Below are 19,735 nucleotides of genomic sequence, written 5' to 3'. Positions count from 1 at the left end.
TATCAAACAAGGAAACTCCTGTCAAAAAGAGGAGCAGAGGTGGAAGATTCAAGATGATCCAATACTGTCAAGATGATGTGGGCCTTTATTTGCTTCCCCCTGTCTTGGATGGTTTGAATCAGTGACCTGAGTCCGTTAAGTTTTCTACCCTAATCCTAGGTCTTTTAGGTGATGCTGTGGCTTGTCTTCTATAATTGGTGGGTTTGATTCAAAGGCTATTGAAGGCCATGGAGGGGATTTGCATTCAGAATTCAAAGTAAACTCTTAAATTTCTCTTTCGTCATTACTCCTCTCAGACATATTAGACCTGGGCTCATTTTGTCTTCTTGTTCTGTCATTTTTAGTGTGTTGCCTTTGTCTGAGTGTTGGAGATAAATCATCATCAGGTCACATTCCAGCCCAAAGGAAGGGGAATGGGGGCCCTCCTTTATTTTAGCGGCAGTTTGGCAAGGAGCACTAGTCACTCCTGCTCACACCCAATTGGCCAGCACTGAGTCCCATGGGCACAGCTGGGAGGCTGGGAAATAATCTTTAGTTTGGTGGCTATGTGCTACCTAAAACTATTTTTTTTTTTTTTTTTTTTGAGACCTAGTTTCGCTCTTGTCGCCCAGGCTAGAGTGCAATGGCACAATCTCGGCTCACTGCAAGCTCTGCCTCCTGGATTCAAGCAATTGTCCTACCTCAGCCTCCTGAGTAGCTGAGATTTCAGGTGCCCACCACCATGCCCGGCTAAGTTTTGTATTTTTAGTAGAGACGTGGTTTCACCATGTTGGCCAGGCTGGTCTCAAACTCCTGACCTCAGGTGATCCTCCTGCCTCAGCCTCCCAAAGTGCTGGGATTACAGGCATGAGCCACTGCACCCTGCAGCTGGGACTGCAGGAGTGCACCACCATGCCTGGCTTTAAAACTACTTTTAAAAAATAAAGTATATTCAAAATGGGAGGTGTCTGTTCTTACACCAATATCATAATGTCTTGATTACTGTAGCTTTACAGTAAGTCTGAAAGTTGGATAGGAGTCTTCTGTTATTTGTGTTGTCTATTCTGGGTCTTTTGCCTGTCTGTATAAACTTTAGAGTCAATTTGTTGATATCTACAAAATAACTTTAGCCATAAAATAAAGATGTTTATAGCAGCTTTATTCATAATTGCTAAAAATTGGAAGCAATCAAGATGTCATTAAGCAGGCAAATGGATTAATAAGCTGTGGTACAGTCAGACAATGGAATTTGCTAAGATTTTCGTTGTGGTTGCATTGAATCTATAGATTAAGTTGGGAAGAACTGACATCTTGACAATATTGAGTCTTCCTATCCATGAACATGGACTATCTCTCCATTTATTTAGTTCTTTGATTTCTTTCATGAGAGTTGTATTGTTTTCCTGATATAGATCTTATACATATTTTCTTAGATTTATAGCTGAGTATTTCATTTTTTGGGTGACAATGTAAATGATACTGTTTTAAATTTCAAATTCTACTTATTTCATTGCTGATATATAGGAAAGCAATTGACTTTGGTATAGCAGTGTTGTTATTATTGCTTATTAATTCCAGGAGTTTTTCTGTCAGTTCTTTCAGATTTTCTACGTAGGTAATCATGGCGTCTGCAAAGATGATTTTATTTCTTCCTTCTCAATCTTATATACCTTTTCTTTTTTGTTGTTATTGTATTGCATTAATTAGGGTTTCCAGTACAATGTTGAAAAAGAGATGAGAGGGAATATCATTGCCTTATTCCTAATTTAACTGGGGAAACTTCTAGTTTCTCACCATTAAGTATGACGTTAGCTGTGGGTTTTTTTATGGATGCCTTTTATCTAGTTAAGGAAGTTCCCCTCTGTTCCTAGTTTCCTGAGAGCTTTTGTTATGAATGACTGTATTAGTTAGGGTTCTCCAGGGAAATAGAATCAACAGGCTACATGTAGATATAAAAGGAAATTTATTACAAGGAATTGGCCCACACAATTAAAGAGGCTGAGAAGTTCCATGATCTTCTGTCTGCAAGCTGTAGACCTGTGAAAGCCAGTGGTGCAATTCAGTTCAAGTCCAAAGGCCTAAGAACTGGATTAGCTTATGATGTAAATCCCAGTCTGAGGGCAGGAGAAGATGAGCCGAGATGCTCTAGCTCAAGCAGTAGCCAGAAATAAGAGTGAATTCGTCCTTCCTCCTCCTTTTGTTCTATTTAGACCCTCAATGGATTGGATGGTGCCCACCCGCATTAAAGAGGGCAACCTACTGTATCTGATTCAAATGCTTATCTCATCAAGAAACACCCTCACAGACACCTAGAAATAGTGTTTAATCTGGGCACTCTTTGGCCTGGTCAAGTTGACACATAGCGCTAACCAACACAATGGATGTTGAATTTTGTCAAGTGTTCTTTCTGCATCTCTTGATCAGTTTATTCTTCTTTAGCCTGTTGATGTGTTGGATTACATGATTTTTGTGTTCTGTGAGATTTTGACTTTAATATACCTGGACTGGACTCAGCTGGCATTTCTCCTGTTTCATGTATTGTCAGCTGAGGCTGCAGTCATCTGGTGGCTTGACTGGGCCCACTCATCCAGGGTAGCTCACTCACATGGCTGGCAGTTGGTGCTGGCTTTCAGCTGAGAGCTCAGCTAGGGACTGTCAAGTGGAGTACTATGGTCCTCTCTAAATGGCTTCATGTGGCTTACATTTCTTACATTTATAACAGGGCAGCTGGGTTCCAGCTATTGCACGTGCAGCCTGGGAAGTTATACAGGTCACTTCTGCCTCATTTATTGGTCAAAGCAAATCACAGGGCCAGTCCAGATTGAAGGGGAGGAAAGACTGCAACTTTTTACAGGTGGAACAGCATGTAGAGGAAGAGTCTGAGGGCAGCCACCTCTGGAGTTTCTCTTCTATAATGGGTGTTATACTTCTTTACCCACATGAGGACACTGAGGCTTAAAAGTATTACTTGTCCAAGGTCATATATTTAATAATAGAAATAATAGAGCTGAAGCTTAAACCTAGGACTGTACAACTCTACTTCTTGTGTTGTGGTAGCTTCTGGGAACGGGGCGAGGGGTTCCTCTGTGGATAGTACAAAACTTTTCTGCACCTTAACCTGTCCAAATGCTGTCATGCTGTGCGTCTTGCTGACCACTCCCTAGCCTGAAGCTTCTTTAATCCTTAATGCCTTTCCTTTTATTGTCAGTGCTGAAGTGTTTCTCAGGCCATTCCCAAGAAATATCTTCCTCAAATGCTTTTGCCAGTTTAGCTCACGGGAGCCAGATCCCCATGCCATGCCTAAGTGTGTTCAACTGATGCAATGTTGAGCCTTCTTGGTTCCACATCTCACTTTCTAATTCAGGAAAAAGTGCTACTTACCCACATTGTAGAAGTAGGTCACTGGAAAAATTGTCTCTACTCTGAACTTTTTTTAGGGCATTCGTGTCTGGGCAAACGTGCTGCCTAGAATAGACTAGAGGCTCCAAGTGTATTTGTTAAGTGAAATGTCTCTGGTGGGCATCTGCGTGGCTACTCTCCTTGGGCACAGAGCAGGCATCTCATTCACTGCTGTCTCTATCAGCAGTAGTGGGGTTGTCACGTGGTTGGGGACAGCAGACTGATTTTAACAGCCTTAGTCAAATGGAATCTCTCAGCAAATCCACAGCAGGGACTCAACAGAATACCCCTTCTTCCCCCCAACTCTACCAAATTAGAATATCTTGAAGTCATATGGAAATATTTGGGGTGGTGATAGTGATCCGCTGTGCTGACTGACCTCGCCCCTAGTGCTCTGCAGTACTGTGGCTAATCCACAGCTATTGCATTAGGTTGGTGCCTTATGGTTTAGTAGACATAAAACTTTTTATGTCACTGTTTACTTTTTTTTTTTAATAAGAGATGGAGTCTTGCTCTGTCACCCAGGCTGGAGTGCAGTGGCGCAATCTCAGCTCACTGCAACCTCTGCCTCCCGGGTTGAAGCAATTCTCCTGTCTCAGCCTCCTGAGTAGCTGGGACTACAAGTGCATGCCACCATGCCTGGCTAATTTTTGTATTTTTAGTAAAGACAGGGTTTCACCATGTTAGCCAGGCTGGTCTCGAATTCCTGACCTGGGGTAATCCACTCCCCTCAGCCTCTCAAAGTGCTGGGATTACAGGCATGAGCCACCATGCCCGGCCCCTCTCTGTTTACATTTAATGTGAAAATGCAATGTGTCATGCATCAGAAGGCTTGTGTGATAGGCCTTGAACGAATTGATGCCTCTACCTAAAAGAATGCCATATATTTTTCTGGCCATGTCAATTTAATGCAGTATTCAGAATAAAAACTATTGAATTCCCATCATTGAAAATCCTGGTGATAGAAGGAAGTCACCTGTTTTTTTTTTTTTTTTTTTTTTTTTTTTTTTAATTAAAAAAAAGCACTTAGGAGGGGAAGTCTTTGACTCTTTCAGTTTACCACCTATTTGTTCTTATTTAAATGTTTTACTTCTTCTTGTACCCATTTTGACATTTTATAGCTTTCTAGGAATCTATATACTTTATGTAGGTTTTCAGTTTGATTAGTATATTGTGGTTCTTAACTTACTTAAATATTTTTTGTTGTTTCATTATTTTATATTTTATCTGCATCATTTTCACTCCCTTCATTTCCTCTTTCCACTTCTCCCTCTCTTCTATTTTTTTTTCTTTCTTTGATCAACGGTGCCAGAGATCTTATTAATCTTTTCAGCATTTGGCTTTATTTTCTCAGTTGTTTCTTTTTGTTTTCTAACTCATTGATTTTTGCCCTTATCTCATTATTTCCTTCCTTATTGTTTCTTTAGGTTTGGTCTATTCCTTTTTATTTCAATGTCATGAGATGAATGCTTAGCTCATTTACTTTGTAAAGAATGTGTTTGGATTGTTGATTGTTTTTCTCAGAAAGATTTCTAGAAGAGGAATTATAGAGTAAAACCACACAACCATTTTTCAGGTGCTTAATAGACATACCCAGGCTGCTCTCAGGAAGGCTGTGCCAGTTAACGCTTCCAAAGGAGGAGATCCATTTTTCTCTACTACTCTCAGCAAGTTGAGTGCTCTTCAATCCATCTCAAGTGTATTTAGTATATGATGTGATATTTTTTCACAAATAGATAACTAAACATTGTGTCTTTTTTTTGGAGACAGAATCTTGCTCTGTTATCCAGGCTGGAGTGCAGTGGCACGATCTCTCCTCACTGTAACCTCCGCCTCCTGGATTCAAGCAATTCTCATGCCTCTCCTTCCCGAGTAGCTGGGATTACAGGTGTGCACCACCACACCCTGCTAATTTTTGTATTTTTAGTAGAGACGGGGTTTCGCCATGTTAGGCTGGTCTCCAACTCCTTGGCCTCCCAAAGTGCTGGGATTACTGGTGATTATGATAATTATAATGCAATCTTGATCATGTACTGAATTCTGTTGTTAAAATTTAAAATTTATTTTTTATTTTATAAAAAGAGAGACAAGATCCCTCTATGTTGCTCAGACTGGTCTCAAACTCCTGGACTCAAGCAATCTTCCTGCCTTGGCCTCCCAAAGTGCTGAGATAACAGATATGAACAAGGGTGCCTGGCCTCACATATTAAATTCTTATATTCTGTTTAATTGATTTCTCAATCAATTCTTACATCAATATTGCACTGTTTTAATTATTTTTGATTTATAAAATGCTTAAGTATCTGGAGTAAGTTATTAGTTATTGGTTCTTTGTTTTGAGATCTTTCTTAGGCTATTCTTACTGGCTTATTCTTCCAGATATATATTTGAAATTGGCTACTTTCAAAAAATCATTAGGGTTTTAATTAGAATTGTAATAAACTTATAAATTAATTTGTAAATAATTGATATTTTTATAATGTGTCTTTCTATCCAAGAATATATTTTTTCTTTGCTTACTCAAAATCTTTCATCACTTCCCTGAATGAAGGTTTGTGGTTGTCTTCATAATAGATTCTGCTAAAACTTAAGATTATTTCTGAGTCTTTTCCTTTTTCCTTTTGTGATTGGGATATTTTCCAAATTTTCCAGCTGATTATTTCTGATCTACACTAAAGGTATTTATTTTGGTTTATTTTATATTTCAGCAATTTATTGAATTCTCTTATGTTCCATTGGCTTCATTTTCTTTGTTCTTCTATTTAGATAATACCATCCACAGATAATGATAGTAGTTTTGCTTCATTTGTTTTTGCTTTGCTAGGACATCTAGAGCAATACAATAGTTGAATGTTATCCTGTTTTAATTCCGACTTTAATGGAAATCTCTGTATAGTGAAAGGTTGAACAAGCTTTACTTACTTGTTTTTAAAAACTCATGTTAAGGAATCCTAGCCCCTTTAAATTGGCAATAAGTGTTGAATTTTATTTGTTTTTAAAGTACCTATTCCTTTTTTGACCTATTGATATGATATTTTAAAATCATCAGTTTTCCAGAGACAAGCCATATGGATTCATTCCTACTACAAACCTACCATGACCATGGTGTTTTTAAACATACTGCTTTTTTCCCTAGGGTTAAAAAAAATATGGATTTCTAAATGAGAGTGATTGGCCTGTAATTTTGTTTTGTCTCATCCCCAAATTTCAATCTTAATATTCTGTTAACTTTATAAAACAACTGGAGATGATTCCATTTTTAAACATATTATGGAACTGTTAAAGTAGTATATGAAATGTTTGCATCAGTGTCTGATGTTATTCACTTCTAAGTTTGTCCAGGCATGAAGTCTCTTTGGGAGTAGATTCATTGAAAACTTTTCAGTACCATTCAGGGTTATTGGTATGCTTTCATTCTTAAGTCAGTTTGAGCAATTCATATTTTTCTATGTCATTATTATTTTTGAGACAGTGTCTCATTCTGTTGCTCAGGCTGGAGTGTAGTGGCTCAATCCTAGCTCACTGCAAACTCAAGTGCCTGGGCTCAAGTGATCCTCCAACCTCAGCCTCCTAAGTAGCTAGGACTACAGGCACACACTACCACATACTTGCACACTTGCTTGGCTTTTTTTTATTTTTTTTATTTTTTATTTTTGGAGACAGGGTCTTGCTATGTTGCTCAGGCTGGCCTTAAACCCCTGGCCTCAAGCCAAATCCCAAAATCCTGGGATTATAGGCATGAGCCACTATGCCTGGCCTGTGAAAATTATTTTCTAATGAAAAGCAGCTACCCTAGAAACTTCTGATTTTATAGAGCCCAGGCACATCTTCTTTTATGAAGCAGCTATGTTCCTGAAAAGTTGCATATTAATAACGTTTTTATAAATGAAATTGTGCTTCCCGTTGATTTGCGTTTTCATGTCACAGGCTTTTTTTTTCATTTTTAAAATATTCAGTGATATATCTATAGTTAATGTTTCTTTAAATACACTCTAGCACCAGGGAGCCCTCATATTTAAAGAGCCTTTGCTTTTTATGGTGCAAAGTATTTATTTGAATCACTACTCCCTATTTCTTTGTTTTTGTATAATTGTTCTTAAAGTGGGATACAGCCAGTATAGCTGAACACATTCACCTTCTACTTTTTGTTTATTTCTGTATAAACCTGTGGCCTTCATTATTACTAAGCTCGATTTATGAAGAAAGGATACAGAAGCTCATTTATAGATTAGTTCTCTTTCACATTCTTCATGCAACGCGCTAACCTCTCATGGGGCACGGGCTTTGTTAGGAAGTAATTTTTCCCACTGACTTTTGTGATTAGAGGAACGTGGTTGCAAGATGATCAGTAACTCTGGAGAACCCAGTCCAGGGTGGGAAAACAAAGGCCACTGGTCCTGTCCTTGAACAGGTATCCTTGCTCTTGGAACCAGGTGAGCTGACTGAGTATGGCTGGGGCCACCAGGGCCCCTTCAGTTAACAGGGCTTTGTGAAAAGACCCAATTGCACTTCTCCTGTAGGAGCCAGGAACTGAACAGCCTGTCTTGAAGCATTAACAGTGAGTGTTGTGGAACAGCCAAGGCTCCAAACATTCTGTTTGATGCTTCACGTTATATTTGGCTGTGGTTTCCATTGTTATCTATGGCCAGGGTCTTAGGAAACAGTTGAATCACTGTCTTCCTATTGGAATGGATCCCAAGTCTTGTAGCCTATCCCTTCCTCCTTGCACTGGCATTTTCCTCCTGGGTTAACACTGGTCCTTCAGGTAGGTGTTGGGGGTTCAGGAGCACTACCTCAAAACATGGCACCTTGGCATTTGAGAAAACAGCAGAAGCAGGAAAGTTACTCCCAACCTTTCTCCCCTGAAGCAGGTCATAAAACCCTCATGTGAGAGGTGCCTTCTCTATACACAAAAGAAGGGAACATCCTTATCTCAGAAGATGAAGGATCACACAGAAGAAATAGGTCTTGCTAAGTTCCCCTCAGTTTATTACCATTAGAACATACTCACTTTATCCAAATCTATTTCTCCATGACTGTCCAATCTTCATCAAACCTAGCATTAAAATATACAAATTTGGCTGGGCACGGTGGCTCACGCCTGTAATCCCAGCACTTTGGGAGGCCGAGGCGGGTGGATAATGAGGTCAGGAGATCGAGACCATTCTGGCTAACATGGTGAAACCCCGTCTCTACTAAAAATACAAAAATTAGCCAGGCGTGGTGGCGGGCACCTGTAGTCCCAGCTACTCGGGAGGCTGAGGCAGGAGAATGGTGTGAACCCGGGAGACGGAGCTTGCAGGGAGCCGAGATCACACCACTGCACTCCAGCCTGGGCGACAGAGTGAGACTCCGTCTCAAAAAATAAAATACAATAAAAATTTAGCCGTTTCTTTGAGTCTTCATTTCCTTACGAAGGCTCCTGTATCATGTAAAACTTACATTAAATGCATTTGTATGCTCTTCTCTTGTTAATGTGCCTTTTGTTATAAGGGCCTCAGTCATGAACCTAAGAAAGTTAGAGGAAAAATATTTTTTTATCCTTACATAGGAGAGTGTTGGCTTCCAGATAATCTGCTTTCTTAAGACTTCTAATAAGCCTCCCACAATGACATGGGGCAGAGCCTGGGCTAGAGGGCATTTTGTGGGCAAGCCCTAGTGTTAGACTCCATAGCTCTTCATTCCTTCTGCTTCTCAGCTGGTGCTCCATGTCAGACCCCTGAACATGCACAGAGCTTATGGCTTACTCTTGGCTTGAGAGTTTCCATTTCAGTCCAGGCTGCTTCTACTTCTCCCAGAAGCTCTAAAGTTTTCCATGCAAATTACACTCCTGGTGGTCTGCCCCTGCAGACTCAGAATTTCTCAGGTGAGTGGCAGCTGAGCAGCCCCATTTGGGAGTTTTGAAGCACATTTATGCAGTGTCTTCTTTTAAATCCATTGACATATCTGATTTGCTTTTCCTTGGGTTATTTCTAAGTCACTTTTTTATTCCTCAAGTGGAAATTGGAAGAGGAAAGAAGGAGCCCCTAGGCCTCCAGAGTGTCATGAAAAGCCGCCCCCTTTCTGCAGGATAGTCTGCAGATGAATATTTGAGAGTTGCTTACTGCTAAATTCTCCTATCATTAGAAGCCCGTCTTTTCTGTGCCCCCCTTCCTATTCTCAATGACTACCACAGTCTATTGTACTCATGGCTTCCTGGAGAAATAATCAGTAGGAGCTGATTGGAGTTTTGCCAGTGCATAGAAACAGCGGGGCACGTGCCCCATGACTGGGTGTGCTGCTCCCTGGCAGTGGCTTGTGTAAGACTAGAGTGTGTGTGTGTATGTTTTCTTCTGATTATTGCCCTCTTACTACACACACACCAGAATTAATTTCCCATCAAAATGCTGAGAGTGAAAAGGGGTAGGTTAGTTAGAGGTTTTAAGTAAATGGTTTACCACCACAGTTCATTGGCAGCGATTAAAATGCAAATCCTCTCACTCAGTAGGTAGGACGGAGCTTTGATGTATCCTTTTGTGGAAGGGAAGAATCAACAGCTGACGTGGTAATCAGGACTCATCAGCAGAAATTGCTTCATTTCTACGCTCTCAGGCAGTTTTGTGGAGCACTGAATTTGGGGAAATAGAACCAGGGCACTGGAAGAAAGAGCGGGTTCTGCCAGTCAGTCCTGTGTGATGGGGAGAGAATTCCCAGGCACAGAAGGCTTCTTTTCTGTTTGTAGCAGCCTCTTGCTTGACTGTATTTGATTTAGGATAAAAACTCCAGTTCTGCTCAAAGAATGAAGGTCTGAGGTCTCTCCATAAGAATAAAACTGCCTGTGCAAAAATTATAAATATAACTGCCTTTGTAGGACTAACAAATTAGTCATAAGATTAGAAATTATGGCTTAGGCGTTATGTAGCTAGAGGCCACAAGATTCCAAACTATCCCAATTGCTCCTAGGAATAACATCACTATTGTAAAACCTAAGATTGGTGCTTGAGATATTCTGCAGACCCTGTACTGGAGAGATCAGCTGGTGCCACCCAGATCGATGAACTGGCTCATTTGGTCTTGTGGCTCCCACTCAGGAACCGACTCAGTACAGCAGGATAGCTTTGACTCCCTATGATTTCATCTCCGACCTGACCAATCAGCCCTGGCCCTCTACCTGCCAAATTATCCTTAAAAAACCCCAGTCTCACAAGGTCAGGAGTTCGAGACCAGCCTGACCAACATGGTGAAACCCCGTCTCTACTAAAAATACAAAAATTAGCTGGGCGTAGTGGTGCACAACTGTGATCCCGGCTACTTGAGAGTCTGAGGCAGAAGAATCACTTGCACCCAGGAGGCGGAGGTTGTAGTGAGCCGAGATTGCACCACTGTACTCCAACCTGGGTGACAGAGTGAGACTTCTGGCGGGGGGAAAAAAAAAACCCAGTCTCCGAATTTTCAGGAGACTGATTTCGGTAACAATAAAACTCCCATCTGACATTTAGGCAGCTCTGCGTGAATTAAATTTGTCTATTGCAATTCCTCTGTCTTGATAAATCCGCTGTATCTGGGCAGTGGGCCGAATGAACCCAAAGGGCGGTTACCAGAAGATATAATCAGAAATTCTGACGGTTACTGTAGCTTGTGGAAAGATGTCCTGCCACAGGTTCTCCTGTACCAACTACATTCTGCAGCTGGGATTTTCAGCTAACTTAAGACAATTTGAAAACAGTGAGTTCCAAACAGGTCATCAATGGATTTAAGTTACAATTTAAAATTTATGTCAGGGAGCATTTGTGTCAAGAAATGAGACAAAGGTGATTTATATGAATTCTCCAAAACATGAGGAAAGGGTTTTTTTTTTTTTTTGGATATGAAGTTTCGCGCTTGTTGCCCAGGCTGGAGTGCAATGGTATGATCTAGGCTCACCGCAACTTCTGCCTCCCAGGTTCAAGCGATTCTCCTGCCTCAGCCTCCTGAGTAGCTGGGATTACAGGTGCCTGCCACCATGCCCAGCTAATTTTGTATTTTTAGTAGAGATAGGGTTTTTCCATATTGGCCAGGCTGGTTTTGAACTCCTGACCTCAGGTGATCTGCCCGCCTTGGCCTCCCAAAGTGCTGGGATTACAGGCGTGAGCCGCCACACCTGGCCGAGGACAGATTTTTGGTCTAGAACTATGCTGTCCAATGTTGTACTCGTGGGCCACATCTGGATAGGGAGCATTTGAAATGTGGCCAGGCCAAATTCAGGTGTGCTATAAAGATGACATGTAAATAGGATTATAAAGAAAAAGGGAATGTAAAATAACTCATATAACTGTTTAATATTGATTTTATATTGAAATACAATTTTGGATATATTGGAATAAATAATATAGTAAAATTAACTTCACTTTTTTTTTTTTTCTACTTTGTGGCTATTAGAAACGTTAAAATTTTAAGTGTGGTTCATGTTCTATTTCTGTTGGACAGCACTAGGCAAGATTTCATTATAATTGTCTTGTCTGCTATGGGGTTCCTTTCTCCCACTAGAGGGAGATATGTTCCAGCCTCAGGAAATCTGAGGCTAGTGTGTAAATGCCACTGCTTTTGAATGAACTCTTAAGCACCAAAAAAAAAAAAAACAGCTTAAGTTTTTGCTTTGTTTTAATCCCATGTCACTCTGATGTTTCTAAAGGTTGCAGTTTGTGTGAAGGTGAAGCCAAAACAGAAGAGGGAAGAGGCAGAAAGTTTTTCTACCCTTTTTGCCTTAATGAATTCAGAGGTTTCTGTTACTTCTTTGTTGGATCACAGTAACTTGTCATTTGTTTGCCAATTGTTCCTTGAGTCTGTGTGTCTGTGTGCAGTGCAACACGCAAATAGGTGCATGCACACACACACACAATGTGGTCTTGCGTGCAGCTGTCACAGAGAGGACCAGTGCCCTACTGCAATCACACACCTCCATGGCACGCCCAGATCACTTGGAGTGCACTGTGGCTGGGGCTCCTGGAGGTGTGCCGTGTGTACCCTGGGCAGATATGCAAGCCCCTCTCTTTTCTGTTGTTCCTAAATGTTGCCTGTGGTCTAACGCTTGGCTTGCTGTTTGCATCTAGTGTGTGTGAATCTGCCCCTTGATCCTACTCTGAAACCAGCATTATTTCATGATTATATTTTAGTGACAGCACTCTCTCCTGGGTTTCCTTCTGGATAGCTCCTTTTCGGTTTCTTGAGGTTTTTATACTTTTGTTGATCTGATAAGCGTTACTATTTCCCTGTTCTTGTCTGTGTACTCTTTGTCCTTTTTTTGGGGGGGAATCTCAGCCATTCTGGTGGTTTTGTCCCACCCTTATACTGAGAACTTGTAAGTCTTTATCTCCAGCTTAGAGCATTCCTTTGAGCTCCACCCGCACCCATGCAGCTGCCTACAGGACATCGCACAGACCTCAGCATCAGCCCCCACAGCATTCCTTCCTGCATCATGGCACTCATCAGCACTATCATAGTTTCTTATTCTGTGTTTGTCTATCTTCGCCAGTATACAGTAAGCCCCAGGAAGACAAAAGCCACGCCAGTCTGGTTCCATTTCGTTCCTAGTATCTTGTACTGTGTCTGGTTACTGTACATCGTCAAGAAGTGTTTGCAGATTTTATCTTTTGTTTCAAATCAACTGTATTGTTTACTTATAAACATGCTCACTACCATTATATGACTATTTTATTATATTTTGTTAGCATTATATCATAGCGGATCCAATCACCATAGTTTTGTGGCATAGTCTGTGTCAAAATTTCTTTTTCTTTTCTCTTCTTTTTTTTTTTTTTTTTTTGAGATGGAGTCTTGCTCTTGTTGCCCAGGCTGGAGTGCGATGGCACAATCTTGGCTCACTGCAACCTCTGCCTCCCGGTTGAAGCAATTCTCCTGCCTCATTCTCCTGACTGTGCCACCACACCTGGCTAATTTTTGTATTTTTAATAGAGATGGGGTTTCACCATGTTGGTCAGGCTGATCTCAAACTCCTGAACCTGTAATCTGCCTGCCTCGGCCTCCCAAAGTGTTGGGATTACAGGCGTGAGCCACCATGCCCGGCCCAAAATTTCTAACAGCGTGTGCACGTGGGCCATTTGCAGTAACCCTTCCCATGTTTTCCTGTGTTGGAAACTCTTCTCCCTTGCTGTCTCCTTTTGTGACCCTTATTACAAGCCAAGTTTCCATCAGTGGCTCTACGTATTTCCAGGAACTTAGGTCACAGAACACTGGAAAGCAAGGTCAAGGAGTGTGGTATGTTTCTGTGCCTGCAGCTTAGTCCACTGGCTGCTTTTCCAGGACGTAGTCCAACTCTTCCAGTGCTTCAGCTCTTCAGCCAACTCAGTTTTGTTTAGATTTGTGACTAACGAAGACTTTTTTTTTTTTTTTGGTCAGAACATGAAGAGGAGCTGGACCAGGAATTTGAGCTGGAGACTGACACTTTATTTGGAGGATTAAAGAAGGTACAAAGTGGGTGGATAATAAATCTCAGTTTTCAAACCTGATTTCAATATTTCACATCACATTTGTATTTGGAGTCGATCCAGGTATCGGATTCAGCAATCTGGAATGAAGCGTCCTTTCTGCTGTAAAGGTGTGAGTGTGCTGTGTTGGGGAAGGCATTCCCAGGGTCTCTATCTTCTTGTCCCCTGTTCTCTTCTGAAGATACCAGAAATGTGATTAACCTTATCAGTTAGGACAGTTTTCACTTTTGTAAAGCTCAGAAACTTCCTTCTTGACCTAGCCAGATCCATCAGAATCACATGCAGCCCCTGGACACTCCTCTACCAACTGCTGGCAGCTGTAGGAACATCTTCCTTCCGGCCTCTGAGTGTCCCTGGCTGTCCACGCTGCTGCAGAGTGTGCTGGGAATTCACATCCTCGTCCCTCTGGTAGGGCGGTGCCAGGGGGCTGGCTCGCTTGTCTTCAGCAGCAGCTCATTTTGTCTACTTTGGTAGCAGGCAGAGTGGCCACTGTTCTCTCACACACCCATGTCTTTCTAGATGTGACCAGTAGCACTTCTGTGCTAGCATATATATTCTGGGTAGGTACCAGACCCTTCTGTTCCAGTTGAGAGATGCCTGACTACTTTTTTCTCCCACCAGAACCCCTGTCCCTTTGAGGCTGGGGTTCTTCTCATTCTTCTCCATTCAGTTTCTCAGGACTCCATTTCAGCTACGACTTGGACCGTAGGGGGTCCAGGGCCCAGCTCATGGTGTGGGCTTCGGGTCAAGGCTAATTATGGGCTGCATATTTGTTTTTCTAAGTATTTTTATATGTTTTTAAAATGTTATCAGAGCATTTTTTTTTGTTTTGTTTTCTATTTTTACTTTATGTAATATACCAAATAGATTATAAATTCAATCAGCCTTTTGTGGGCTGGCTTGGGACATAAAAGACACCTTGCGTTCCAGGTTCTGAACACTCTGCTTGCAAATGAACTTTTGCAAGACAGTTCATTTCCAAGTTGGGTATTGCCTGTACTAATATTTTTCTACTATTGAAAGTTGCAGATCTTGCTTGAATTGTAACAAATGTAGCTCAATTTCCATTTTGATTTGCTAGGGTAGCCGTTCCTCTCTCCCAACTCTGTACAGAGCCATGTGTAAGATACAAGGCCCATGTTTGTGTGGAACTGGGAAGAGCATCCTGCCCTGCATGGGGTGCCATTCTTGGCTTTTGTTGCTCTACCCACCAGATACTTCCATGAAAACTTAGATGTAAATTGAATTTTCATCCATGGCATCCATTTCTAGATGTTTCTTATTTAAATAAACCCTTTTTAGGATTGTTAGTAAGAATGTAATGTGGGTAGTATTGTGCCCACTTCAGAGATAGGAAATTTGGGAAGCTTTGTTACAAAGTGCAATTTGAGATGAAATAGGAGGTCGCCTTTCTGAGTGTTTTGGATCTACTCTTTACGAACGGAACACTAGCGGATGTCTTACAGCAGAAAAAAAGATGTTTTTTTTTCCTTTTAGAGTTAAAATTCAAGCATTTTAGATAATATTGGAAATAGAGAATTATTTGCCGGGGCAAAAATAAGCAGACACATTTGAAAGACTTTTAGCTGCAGAGGAACAATGGTGAGGCAGCGTGAGAAAGTGAACACAGGGTCAGGCCCCAACAAGTTTTGGAGCTGCCACAGATTTCATTATCAAGGGCAGGCTCAGCCCAGCCATGCGTTGCTACTTCTAGACAAAGGGGCTTTGTCTTCACTGACTTCCCGGCTCCTGTCACTTCACTGAGTCAAGCCCAGCTGCTTGACTCCCTGCAGAGGCTCCAGAGCCCTGCAGAGATGACCCCTTCTCAGTGCTCTCCACAACAGCTCTCATAACAGGGCTGGGCTCAGGAGTGTTGTTGCTCAGGCCAATTCTGCCTTCACAGAAAAGTCCACGTGGCGCAGACACACACACTCTGGGAGCTCCAAGGATTCTGTCTTTTGCCATCCCGACAAATCTGTCTGTCCATCCCTCTGTCTGACTATCCATTCATCTACCAGTGCTCTGAACACCTCTCATCTTCTCATGTCTCTACTTCTCATCACCTTGCATGTGGGGTGGGTGGTTTGGAGCCTTAGAATTTATGGAGGAAATGATGAGTCCTGATGGATATCCGGCAGATGAAGGACATTGATATGGGTCCTTAGGATCAAGACATTCCTTGCTGAATATTTCTTTTCTCAGAGGCTGTAGGAAGTGGCAAGCACATGCTATTTTGGTCCAAATTCTAATCAAAAGAAGATATTAGGTGTGACTAGAAATCATGACCTTTAGAAGAAAGCTTATGTTTTCTGCCCAGCCCATCCCTTGAATGTTAGTCTGCAGCTGGGTTGGTAAACCTCAGTACTGCTGACTTTTTTTTTTTTTTTTTTTTTTTTGGAGACAGAGTCTCCCTCTGTTGCCCAGGCTGGAGTGCAGTGGCGTGATCTTGGCTCACTGCAATCTCTGCCTCCTGGGTTCAAGTGATTCTCCTGCCTCAGCTTCCTGAGTAGCTGGGATTACAGGTGCCTGCCACCACACCCAGCTAATTTTTTTTATTTTTAGTAGAGATGGGGTTTCGCCATGTTAGCCATGCTGGTCTCAAACGGCCGACCTCAGGTGATCCACCTGCGTTGGCCTCCCAAAATACTGGGATTACAGGTGTGGGCCACCATGTCTGGCTGACATTTTATTTTGTTGAGATAGGGTCTCGCTCTGTAACCCAGGCTGGAGTACAGTGGTACAATCTTGGCTCACTGCAACCTGCATCTCTCAGGTTGCCTCAGTCTCTCGAGTAGCTGGGATTACAGGCACACACCACCACGCCTGGCCAATTTTTGTATTTTTAATAGAGATGAGGTTTCACCACGTTGGCTAGGCTGGTCTCAAACTCCTGACTTCAAGTGATCCACCTGCCTCGGCCTCTCAAAGTGCTGGCATTACAAGCGTGAGCCACCATGCCTGGCTACACATTTTATAAAAAAAAAATTTTTTTTTTTTTAGGAGATGGGATCCTGCTCTGTCACCCAGGCTGGAGTACAGTGGTTGTAATCATAACTCACTGGAGACTTGAACTCCTGGGCTCAAACGATCCTTCTGCCTCAGCCTCTTGAGTAGCTGGGACTACAGACATGCACCACCATACCTGGCTGATTTTTAATATTTTGTAGAGATGGGATCTCACATATTACCCAGGTTGGTCTTGAACTCCTAGCCTCAGCCTTCCAAAGCACTGGGGTTACAGGTGTGAGCTATGCTGCCTGGCCACTACTGACATTGTAGATCAGATGGCTGTCGTGGGGAGCTGCTCTGGACATTGTACCATGCTTAGCAGAGTCCCTGGACTCTACCTAGTAGATGCTAGCAGCATTTCCTGCCCTAAGCCTTAACAATTTCAAAAAGTGGGCTGGGTATGGTGGCTCACTCCTGTAATCCCAGCACTTTGGAAGGCTACGACCAGCGGATCACTTGAGGTCAGGAGTAGCCTGGCCAACATGATGAAACCCCATGTCTACTAAAAATACAAAAATTACAGCCAGGTGTGTGCCTGTAATCCCAGCTACTCCAGGGACTGAGGCACGAGAATTGCTTGAACCCGGGAGGTGGAGGTTGCAGTGAGCTGAGATCGTGCCACTGTACTCTGCACTCCAGCCTGGGTGTCAGAGTGAGACCCTGTCTCTAAAAATAAAAACAAAAACAAACAATTAAAAAAGTCTCCATGCATTGCCAAATGCCCCCAGGAGGCAAAAATCGTCCCCCTTTAAGAGCAGCTGGTCTATAGCAATATTTAAGGGCTCTTAAATGACCACTGCCTTGATCATGTCGATTTGCCTTTCTTACCTTTGCTCATCCTGTTCCTCTTCTGGATTGGGGCTCACACCTTCCCTGTCCAGCCCTCACTCAGACTTCAGATCATAGCTGGCTCCCTGTCACAGAAGCATTGCCTGAACCTCAAGCTGGGCTTTGGTGCTCATAGTTCCTGACACTTCCCTGCCTCTCTCTTAAGTAATACTTCCTTCCACAAATACAGCTTTCAATGAGAGTGTCTCTGTGCTCAAGTCCATATGGAGTGCTGGGGACAGTGGTGAACCAGACAGACAACGTTCCTATGCTAGTTTCTCCTACTAGAGACAAGCCGACTGCAAGCAAATGAACAATGGGCACAGATTGAGCTAAATGCCATGAAGGCAGTAAACAGGGTGATAGGATAGCACTGTTTTGGATGAAATCGTGCACCCTATTATGACAAATTTATTTGTAGAATTTTATTTGGTGTTGTCCTTTCTCACTTAGATTGTGGGTCCCACAAAAGCAGGGCTGGGGTTTAATCATTTCTGTATCTTCAATGCCTGGGGCAGAGTCAGTGAGTATTTTATTGAATTTAACTGCAGGAAAGAGTGAAGTGCCAGGTTGCAGCGTGGAGGTGTGAAATACATTGGTCCTACGTGCCTCTAGATAGCTGTGTAGGTAAGTGGGCTAAGTGGGACAGTGTGTAGAGTCAGCGTAGGGAGACACCATTCTGGGCACAAACTGCTTCTGGGAGAAGGGGGCTGACCTTCACCTGAGCTCCAGAGAATGGGTAGGATTTGGCGAGATCATCAGTAGAGGAGACGCTGTTCCAGTGGTGTTGCTATGGTTAGAAAAGGGAAGAACATATTAGGGAAATGGTGACTCAAAGTGAAGCTTCACTTAGGCCAGTGAAAGGGAGCTGGACCTGACTGTAGTCCTCCAATTTTTGATGATGTTCAGGTTTGGAGGATTATAGCCCCAATGAAGAATGCTTTTGAGCTTTGTCATTTCTTTGAGGGTAACGCTGATTGCACTTGCCGAGACAACAGATGTGGTGTGGGTGCTTGTGTAGGTGCGGCTGTCAAGGGCTGTTCAGACTCCATATGCTTTGGTTTTTGCATCCTTTTTTGTAATGTTTGCTCTTCCAGGCTGTCAGGGTGAAAGCGCCCCTGCACCCCCCACCCCCCACAGGCTCCAGTGTGCTGTGCTAGAATGGGGCGAACACAGCCTTGCTGGGTTCTGGAGTCATCTGTCATTGTATTTGCCAGTCCCTTTCTCTTTCTTCTTGCCGATCTTCTCTCTCGTGATGCCAGGGCGATAGGGGAAATATTTCAGTGCCCACGTTGCTTGCTCGATGAAGTAAACATGTTTCTAGACAGTAGTATCTGAACCAAACTGATACAAATGAAGTTCTATGTCAGGTATATTGTCATTAATTTTTTTCCTTTAGGATTCAAGATCATAAATACTTGGCATAATGGAAAGAGTACAGGTTTGGAGTTAGATGGGCATGAGTTCAAATTTGGCTTTGCTACATCTGAGAAAATAATTTACCTCCTTTTTAAAAAAATGTATGTTTTTTTTTGAGATAGGCTAAAGTACAGTGGCATGATCTTGGCTGTAACCTCTGCCTCCCAGGTTCAAGTGATTCTCTTGCCTCAGCCTCCTGAGTAGCTGGGGTTACAGGCGTGTGCCACCACACTCAGCTAGTTTTTGTATTTTTAGTAGAGATGGTGTTTCGCCATGTCGGCCAGGCTGGTCTCGAACTCCTGCCCTCAAGTGATCCACCCATCTCGGCCTTCCAAAGTGCAGGGATTACAGGCATGAGCCACTGTGCCTGGCTTCATTTACCTCCTTTAGCCTCAGTTTTATTACCTGGAACATGGGAATACAAGGTTATGGAGAAAGAGGGTGATGGACAGAAAACACCCAGCATGCTTGTACTTAGTACAGAATAGATGCACAATACCTGTTATTGTGGTTATTGTTACTTTTTTCTTCCATGGATGAATAATTCCTTGCTTTAGCATTAAGAATTACTGATTCTCGGTCGGGTGCGGTGGCTCATGCCTGTAATCCCAGCACTTTGAGAGGCTGAGGTGGGCGGA

The 19,735-nt window shown here is 42.5% G+C and overlaps 1 protein-coding gene across 5 annotated transcripts in view; it reads left to right on the top strand.

Annotated features, from left to right (window-relative positions):
* The window catches only part of HHAT (hedgehog acyltransferase), a 357,081-nt gene that overhangs the window by 21,442 nt on the left and 315,904 nt on the right, over positions 1 to 19,735 (top strand). For 3 of the 5 annotated variants that reach the window (XM_003273028.2, XM_003273027.2, XM_003273026.2), the window contains one exon: positions 13,753 to 13,820. The exons of the other annotated variants lie outside the window; for them this stretch is intronic. In XM_003273028.2, coding sequence (XP_003273076.2) covers positions 13,753 to 13,820 — 68 coding nt within the window. The remainder of the gene's footprint in view (positions 1 to 13,752; positions 13,821 to 19,735) is intronic. 5 annotated transcript variants of the gene reach the window in all.

The sequence above is a fragment of the Nomascus leucogenys genome, chromosome 5 (assembly GCF_006542625.1).
Source record: "Nomascus leucogenys isolate Asia chromosome 5, Asia_NLE_v1, whole genome shotgun sequence".
Lineage (NCBI taxonomy): Eukaryota > Metazoa > Chordata > Mammalia > Primates > Hylobatidae > Nomascus > Nomascus leucogenys.
Note: the sequence above shows the minus strand (reverse complement) of the source record. Positions and strands in the feature narration are given on the sequence as shown.